This window comes from Notothenia coriiceps, unplaced genomic scaffold (genome assembly GCF_000735185.1).
Source record: "Notothenia coriiceps isolate Sejong01 unplaced genomic scaffold, NC01 NC01_scaffold00000492, whole genome shotgun sequence".
Taxonomy (NCBI): domain Eukaryota; kingdom Metazoa; phylum Chordata; class Actinopteri; order Perciformes; family Nototheniidae; genus Notothenia; species Notothenia coriiceps.
The window spans coordinates 393421-403063 of record NW_011333193.1 but is presented as its reverse complement, the minus strand read 5'-3'; the positions used below and the strand labels follow the sequence as shown (position 1 = coordinate 403063).

The window sequence follows — 9643 nt, the reverse complement described above, 5'->3', positions numbered from 1 at the left end:
ATATGGGCGTTACGTGAAGCCCGCAAAAGCTGCACCGCATTTCGAGTCGGTTGTGATTTATAAAGGGAAACAGGCGTAGGAAGTGCCGTACGCACTTTCCTCGCCGGTACGGAATGTTTGGTGAATCGGAAAGTGGCGGAAAATGTATGGACCTATTTTTCGGATTTCTACTACGTAAGCAACCTTCCCACGTCAATCCTACGCACGGCGTTATACATGAGGACCCTGAGCTGGCTGCCATTACAAGTAGTGGTTTGGGATTGTAGCAATGCAGTTGCAGTTGTTTTGCAATTTACTTGATATATGTTGCAATGCAGGCATGTGTTCAATTGTTTATAGCCTGCATTTATTTTCTGATTAGACTTTTATAAATCATTTAATTTTAACTAAGAGTGAAACACTTGATGTGTTATCTTTATGTGTGTGTTTGTGTGTGTGTGTGTGTGTGTGTGTGTGTGTGTGTGTGTGTGTGTGTGTGTGTGTGTGTGTGTGTGTGTGTGTGTGTGTGTATGTTCTGAAATGCACTTCAAATGATCACTTTTCTCTTGATTTCCCTTTGATATTTTGTTTAGGTACAGTGTTGCAGCTAATTGATTGATTGTTTTATGGGTATTCTGTGTTGAGATGGTGCAAATATTTTTAATACATATCTAATATCTTTCTAATACTTTTCTCTTGTGTTGTTCTTTCACATAACTAAGACTATAGAAGTGTAAAAAATGCTACGTCAGATTATTCCAAGGGACATACTGTACATGTCAAGTCAAGTCAATTTTTATTTATATAGCCCAAAATCACAAATCAGAATGAGGGGGTCCTTGGTGTATTCTCTATCTTGTAAGGGGTCCTTGGCTGAAAAACAATTGAGAACCTCTGCTCTAACGTACCTGCTTCTTGGGGCTCAGGCTCCTTAGCGGCTGTGTCTTTGGCAAACACTTCCCTCAGTCCGTGCTCATTTAAGGTCTTGCTCAGGTCCAGAGGCTCTTCAGAATAAGAGTCTTTCAGTAATATGGTGGTCTCCACTTGAAACTCACACTTGTCACACACCACTGGCAGCAGTATCTCAAGGGCCACTTTTGGATTGACTCGCACCACCGTCTTATGGGACTTATTGTAGTTTATCAACAGACGAACTGATGCCTGCAGAGAGAGATGATACGTACTGTTTATCTTATGCAACAATGGAATGAAAGTCTATGGCTTATATTGTGTTTTTGTACAGATATAAACCACTTTTACCTCAGGCACGTATGGCTTCCTGATCTTTTCCTCCACCCCTCTGGGCTTCAGCACAATTGTCTCCGCTTCCAGGGAGCCAATAGGAGAGTTGGGTTTGAAGCTGATGTTGTTCTTGTTAGGCGAGAGAAACTCAACAGTGTAGTCAGACGGATTCAGATGGTAACTCGCACAGAGGGTCACCAGTAAGTCCATCACTGGTTTACTATTAAGAGAGAGTGAAGAATTGACCATCAATAACAGAGATTACATCCAAAGATCTTGCAAAGGTATGACAATTACAGGAGAAACTTTATCAAAACACTAGAGGTGGACAAAGAGGAAATAGACCAAACAAAGGTATTAAAGTCATTGAAAAGGCTATTTATATTGTTTTTAAATGTTTCAAATCAATGCAGCTGAGCTCAGGATATTCTGATTTGTGTAGTATGGCTTAAGCTCCAAGACTATTGTATTCAACATTTCCCATAATAAAATCTAAACCAGCATGTGAATAAAACAGGTCAATGGCATCAAAAGTAGCATTAGCATTTAGCTTTGAAAATGAAAAAGCCGTAGTGCCTTTAGTTTTTGCACATTATCTGTATGTTTGTGTAAGACCTACCTTCCATGCACTGTGGCGTTTTTCTCCATCCCCCCTGGCAGAACCACAGACAGACAGTGGTCTCTGTCCAGTGGATTCTCCTGCTCACCCATCGCCAGATCAGATGCTATTCCCAACGTCAGGTAAACCTCCTGAAAGGGAACACATATTTCAGTAATTAGTGTCAATGGGAGAACCATCCCTCATATTACCTCACACACACAGATGACGTCAGGGTGGTAGTGTGAAATGTCTTACTGCTGCTTGAAGACATTCCAAGAATGAGATTAGAAGGACTAACTACAACTCCCATAGAGAAGGTACATCTAAAAATATATTATTCATTGTATTGATGCAAATTTCATCATGATTAGTTGGTTTTCGATTAGGCATTTGGTCTGTAAAACATGTTGCTTTATTTGTCCAACCAACAGATAACAACCCAAATAAAATCCTTTTATCTTAGAATATGAAGAAACCCAGCAAATATACCCTTTTAAACGGTTATAAAAAAGTGTGGTTACATTTCTGTGTGTTGATTAATGGCGTAATTGTTTCAACTCGATTGACTACATCTGATTATTTTTACTCCAAACTGATGCTGCTTTTATAGATGATTGTTTATTAAAAAGTTAACCTACATCTTCCTTTTGCTACAGATACATCCTTATATGTGACATTTAAGGCTACTTATTTACCTGCCAAAACTTTGAAACGTCATTGAAATGGGGCAAATAAATAGTGTCAAACTTCAGCGGTTACCTGAAGAGCCTCTTTCCTCAAACCTGACGGTCCAAAACCAAATCCGCCAACCGAACTAGTTCCACAGTGTCGTTGAAAGCTGAGTTACAACCACGAATTTAAACGCATGCAATTTAAGTTTTCTACTGAAAATTACGAAGCGACTTGCTTGCAACGCTATCCTTCGCTTTTAAGATGAAGTTAGACCCTCCTCGTCTCCCATCTAATTTAACCGCTGTCACTTTTGCCCTTTGCCCTTTTGTAGGTCTTAAGTCAACGCCCATTCTGTACGTAGTCGTTAATAACCTTATGCTAATTTCTACTAGTTCTAATTATTACAATTTTCTATATTGTATTTTGTTTTCTAGATTTATAAAATAATTTTTAAAAAAAATAGAGACCGATAGTTTGCTAATAAAAACAGTAGCATGTGTTAGCTTAGATGCTCAAAGTAGAGCATATCCACATAGGTCTGTTAATAGAAAAAGAGAAATAATATTAAACGTAATTTCTCTGGTAAACTGCTCTATAGTTAACATTGTTTCACTATTATGTTCTTTATCTTACATGTTTGTGTTCCTATTCTCATGCTATTGCCCTACCAGTTCTGTTAACACAAGATTTATTTTACAACATAATATTTTGTGTTCATAGCGTAATGCTTATTCCTACTAGTTATGCTAAAAACAAGTTATTTCTTTTTTTATTTCTAGACAAACATATACAGAAACTGCAAAAAACAAGCTTTAAAGTAAGCTAATAATATAACTAGCATCGGTGGACTGTCCATAAGAAGAAAGAAATAATATTTAGTGTTATTTTCCTGACTTTATATAATAAGGACACCATGAACCCTGTTTTTTTATATCAACAAACAATCTATTTATATAGCTGAATAGATCCATACCATCCTGTCTGTCCTCAGCCTTGTTGTCTAACAGAAATGCTGGCTTCCAAATAAGATTACAGTGTTTCTACAGTAAGAGGGATTAGGGCTTTTAAAGGGCTGCGTCTCCCTATGCTCCATATTTGGAAACCCTTAACTGATTATAAATGCACCCATAGCTTTTCACACTTACCCGTTTCCACCGATTCTTCCCATTCTCTGTTACCGTCCTCTTCTGTTTTATTAAGTGTTTGAAGAAGAGAGATGTTCTTCCCCCTGTAATCCCTGTTTAGCAGACAAGCCACCACACCTCCAGGCCCTGCCCCGTCATGTGACACTCTGTGCATGTCTGTGTGTCCTGTGAGAGTACTTGTGTGTGTGTGGGGGGGGTTATCTTCATGGGCATGTGCATGGTGACCTGGTGAACCTGTCTGCAATGAGAAAGCTCTCCCTTGACCACATCAATAATATAAATAAAGAAGAATACTACAATTTGTAGAAAGGCCCTTAATCCCACTGATCCTCCAACAGCAGTATCTCATCTGACAGTAAATGCAGTTATAATGTTGGTCTTTTTTTGCACTTTTGTTCCGCTGGAAAATCACACTCTCCTGTCACTCCTCCTCTCCTCCATGTTTAACCCAGCGGAGTGTTCATGCCTTTCAGGGCTTTTAAGGTCTTCTGGGAAACGTAGTAAATCACTTATTGTGTCGAAGTAGGCAGGTTGCGAGAGAATTGTAGACCAAAAATAACCCTAAGAGTGCATTTCACCATTGATACTCAACCTTGACCCCATTAATTGTCACAATTGTTTCATTTTGTAGTCTGTAATCATAGCCCCTCCATCAAGTCTCATGTGGAGTATCACTTACTCTCCCTATAGGTGGGAATGGGTAATTAGAGAACAGTTGTTCATCAAAAGCCTTGATTAATGGAATTTCTATTTATCTGATAAATCATTCCATCCATAAAGAGATCAGTTGTTAGCCTGTTAATGACTGAAAGACAATGATTGTTTGTAGTATCATGCAAAGCACCTGATTTGTCTGAATACAGTTAGTAAACAGTAGCAGGCAGTTAGTGGGAGTTTTAATCAAATGAAGCCAGGGAACACAGGCTCACACCTACTGTAATCTTGTAATCTCATTGTGAAGTCTGTCGGGGAGAATCAATGGGATTGTGCTGTAAACAGATCAGTGTGTGTGTGTGTGTGTGTGTGTGTGTGTGTGTGTGTGTGTGTGTGTGTGTGTGTGTGTGTGTGTGTGTGTGTGTGTGTGTGTGTGTGTGTGTGTGTGTGTGTGTGTGTGTGTGTGTGTGTGTGTGTGTGTGTGTGTGTGTGTGTGTGTGTGTGTGTGTGTGTGTGTGTGTGTGTGTGTGTGTGTGTGTGTGTGTGTGTGTGTGTGTGTGTGTGTGTGTGTGTGTGTGTGTGTGTGTGTGTGTGTGTGTGTGTGTGTGTGTGTGTGTGTGTGTGTGTGTGTGTGTGTGTGTGTGTGTGTGTGTGTGTGTGTGTGTGTGTGTGTAGTAGTAGTAGAGTAGTGTGTGTGTGTGTGTGTGTGTGTGTGTGTGTGTGTGTGTGTGTGTGTGTGTGTGTGTGTGTGTGTGTGTGTGTGTGTGTTGTTGTTGTGTGTAGTATGTAGTAGTAGATGTGTGTGTGTGTGTGTGTGTGTGTGTGTGTGTGTGTGTGTGTGTGTGTGTAGGGTTAATGAACTGCTTATGATGACTAACAGATGAACAGAAAGCCTGTTAGTCACACTACCATGTCTGCTTCCATGTCTCATCTTTTGTGAAATGGAAGAAATGCAGTGTCTCGAGGACAGAGATGGATTTAGCCTCGGCCTATAGCACGGTTTCCATCCTCATTGTGCGATGGCGGGACAATCAAGCTTTATTTTTCCCGTCAGAAGGAAATCAAGATGGCAACAATATTAATTTGTTTCCTCTTCTCGACATTGGATGTGTAGGTCCACTCTATTGTTGAATATGTTCATGTAAACTCAGGAAGTGTTTACCCAGCAGTGCACAGAATATGGACTGCTTGATCTATTTTCTGTTTTATATAAACTTGTGAACCGTCTGTTTTTCCAGCTTCACTGTAAAGAAAGCAGAGCAAGAAACAGAATGCTACATTAGAGTGTTGCTGCCAAATAGAAGCCTTCTTATTAAGTGCTACAACAATTTCAGAGAGTCAAACATGACCACATAAGTGACTGAAATGCCCATCCTCGATATTCACCTACAAAATATCAGTCAAAGAGACACATACAGATGAGGAAAAGACTCAAAATGACCACAAAGAGATGCAGAAAGGGGTCAAAGCAACTTCAAGGAAAAGCAAAACTGCACTGTGACATGAAAAGGGGCAAATTCAAACACACAAAAAACTATTATTGACTACTAAAAGACAACAACAATTACAAAGTGACCACCAATACACGCAGTGACAAAATCACAACATAAAAGAACTAAACAAAATGACCACAGATAAAAACGAATTGACCACAAAAACAGATATAAAAACAGATGCGCAATGACTACTAATAGATGCAAAACAACAACTAAAAAAGGGAAATACAGCTGTAAACTCTGTGTTTTTATCCTTCCTTGGCCACAGGCCTAACTCTGACTTCCCACTGTTTGAACATGGCTTCCAAATGCATCACTTTGTTTCTAATGAAACATGCAGCAATGTGACAGAGAGATGTCGATATGCCGCTGAGGAAACATTGTTCACACTGAGGGAATACAACCAGACACACTGCACTGTTTACCCCTTTTCCACATGGATGTTTCAGTGTTATGTATAGTTACATGTATTTGACCACGTATTATTAATCAGGAGTCACTCTTGATGGCAAAAACAGATGACAGCAGAAAAACATAAATAATATTATATAAATTGCATTAATGCCTGCTTGTAAAAGTATGTTTAAAGGAGTTGTCAGTTGTTCATATGGAGATGTGAAAGTGAGAGTGACATGCTACTCCACTGAGTACAACTCACCGAGGGGTGGAGTTTACACACTCTTTTTCAAATCTTAAATTGAGTTAGCCCACTTAGTTGAACACACCGCTATGAAATAGATTCATATGTGGGCTATTTTCAGAACATGTTATATCCCTGTATTATAATTTGTTGTCCATTTATGTGTTATTATTTTATATTTTGCAGATGTTAAAGGAGTCACTAACTTTAATTGCTTTCCATAAATTATTAGTAGATTTAACTTGGAAGTGTAAAGTAGCATAGAATGCAAGGTGAAGCACTCAAAAATGAACTTAAGTACAGTACTTGAGTAAATATACTTAGTCACTTTTACTTTGTACTTTCTGTCTAAAACACTTGAACGCGCTGTCTTTAAACAACTCTCCTGTTATCTCCATCAGAACAACCTTCTGGATACGCACCAGTCTGGTTTCAAGGCAGGTCACTCAACAGAAACTGCTCTCCTTGCTGTCTCTGAGGAACTGCACACTGCTAAAGCAGCCTCCCTCTCCTCTGTCATCATCCTTCTGGACCTGTCTGCTGCATTCGACACGGTGAATCATCAGATTCTCCTTCACACTCTCCAAAAACTTGGAGTTTCATGCTCTGCACTTTCCCTCCTCACCTCATACCTCAAAGACCGCACCTACAGGGTAACTTGGAGAGGGTCCGAGTCCAACCCTTGTCAATTAACTACAGGGGCCCTCAGGGCTGTTCTTGGTCCCCTCCTCTTCTCCTTGTACACAAACTCGCTCGGATCTGTCATTAGCCCGCATGGTTTTTCATACCACTGCTACGCTGACGACACCCAATTAATTCTGTCCTTTCCCTATTTAGGGGCAATGGATGTCCACTCTCGGGAGACGACCGACAGTGGTGCGGTTAGCCAAAGTGACAGACCTAATGTTAGACCTATTTACAGGCAATGGACGTCCACTCCCGGGAGACGACCGACAGTGGTGCGGTTAGCCAAAGTGACAGACCTAATGTTAGACCTATTTACAGGCAATGGACGTCCACTCTCGGGAGAGAGANACCTCGAGGATCAAGTCACCAACCTTCTGAAGCAGCGCCTTGGGTGCCACTGTCATGCAACTATCTCAAACTAAACAGCAGGGAAACTGAGCTCATGGTTGTGGCACCCAAGGCGCTGCTTCAGAAGGTTGGTGACTTGATCCTCGAGGTTGACCGCTGCTCCATCCAAAAATACATCTCACACCGTGTCAGATTTTGGTTATTTTGGGTAGGTTGAGATAAATCATATTGTTTGGTGGATGCAGTTTGAACCAGAGTAGCAGCATGGAGGTCGGATCGTCACCAAAATAAATAAATAAGTGGTCCGAAAAAGGTTAATGACAAAAAAATACACATAACCTTCCTCAGGCAGTGTGTTTGTACCGGGGACAGGAGACACCCCCTTGATGAGAAACTCTAATAAATGATCGGGGAATCCCTCCGGAGTGGAGTCATGACGACTAGATCTGAATAATTGTTTGTATTTGGTGGTTTGTGTTCCAGCTGTCGATCAGCAACTATATATCCATAATCCACCAATTAAAGGAAATACAACTAATGTGTTGCATACTTCCTGTGTTTTACAAGCAACTTATCAAGTCTTGGCAAACGGCATAAAACACGATTAAACGTGATAGTATATAAAACAATGCTCGTATCTACAACCTATAGAAATGCAAAACGGCGTCAGTTTAGACGTAATTCTGTCCTCCTACTTACCGCATCATTTATGGGAAAACATTTCATTACATTAACACATCATATTCGAGGTGGTTTTAAATGACATATCCGTATTTATTTATTTCTCCAAGTTATGTTTTTCTGTGCACTGAGGAGTCGCAAACAGGCGTTTGTTTAATCATTTTAAGATTGGCTTAAATCAATGTTTGAAAAATGAATTCTTCATATATGATAAATGAGAGATAGGCTAACATTTTATTTATGGTATTATTTCCACATATTTCTCTCCATTCTTCCTTCTGCTAACGGTGTCGCAGTTTCTCGTCTCTCCCGTAGTTTGCATGGTGGACCGCACATTTTCCCGTCAAGTTAGTATTTTATAAATCGCAAACATTGCGTAGAAACTGGCGTACACCATTTGTTAAGCGTATATCCCTTTATAAATGAGGCACCTGGTGTTTACCCTTCAGGCTCACCAAGATCCCTCAGCTTCGCATCGGGTTCCCTGATCCGCGTTCTTTTCCACATAATGACCACCTCGCTGCACATTATCCCGCTTATTACACGGTCATACAAAACAAACTACAGAGCCCATTCCGTGTTTATTGTTTACTTCCTGTCTGTGTTCTTCTGGTGATGTAACTGACGTCCAGCGCTCCGTCTTGGTCATCATTGCATCACAGGTTGAAAAGAAACACTGTTTTCCTGCATGTAGGAACTATCAAATGCAAACTGATTCTACTTCCTCTGGTTTTTTCTACATAATCTAACCCAGGGGTGCCCAATTTTGATCGCAAGGGTAGTGTGGGTAGATCGCATTTATAATTTTTTTTTTTTTAAAACATTATTTTTTCGAAGTTAGCCTATCATCCATCCTTACTATGAAATTTGCCACTTGATTGACGTACAGGTAAGCCAGTCTGAGTTGTATTGTGCCATACGTGTTCATGCAGTTATGAGGGGGCCTCACCACCTCATCTGAAGCGCAAATGTGGCGCACTATTATACGCTTATCCGGCGCAATTAGTGTAAGCGGGTTTTTTATGCATGAAACCCTAAATTGGACATGTTCACCCTGTCCTCATTTGACATGTATGAGGATACGCTCCAAATCCTTGTTGTTGTACTGTGTTGAACCTGCCAGCTTACCCCTAACACATCTCAGCAGGGAGCTAATGTAGTCTACATCAAGTCTTACTCCAACAACCCTGCTTCTGATGCCTCAATATCTATGGTTATTCATTTCTTAAAGGCTTTCAGCGCCGCTTCTGGAGACATAAATACAACAGACTGCATGGACGAGGAGTGGAGGCTAGAGATAAGGGTGAGCCTTTCACTGCCTAGTAAGGTCAAAGGGCAATAATGTGCGCATGTAAGCAGCTTAGGACTGCCCAGGACCCTTTTGGGCTGCATGCATAGCACAGAGTGACACACACACACACACACACACACACACACACACACACCAACAGGCACACACATGTCATCACACCCTTACAATGCCGTGTGTGTGTGTGTG

The 9643-nt window shown here is 40.6% G+C and overlaps 1 protein-coding gene across 1 annotated transcript; it reads right to left on the bottom strand.

Moving 5' to 3' along the window:
- Positions 1-758: 758 nt before the first annotated feature.
- cobll1a (cordon-bleu WH2 repeat protein-like 1a) lies at positions 759-2800 on the bottom strand. Its single transcript, XM_010781343.1, has 4 exons — positions 2582-2800; positions 1841-1971; positions 1240-1441; positions 759-1140 (listed from the first exon to the last, which is right to left on the bottom strand). Exons 2-4 carry the CDS (start codon positions 1930-1932, stop codon positions 802-804), a joined length of 633 nt encoding a protein of 210 aa, XP_010779645.1. The 5' UTR covers positions 1933-1971; positions 2582-2800; the 3' UTR covers positions 759-801.
- Between the last annotated feature and the right edge of the window lie 6843 nt (positions 2801-9643).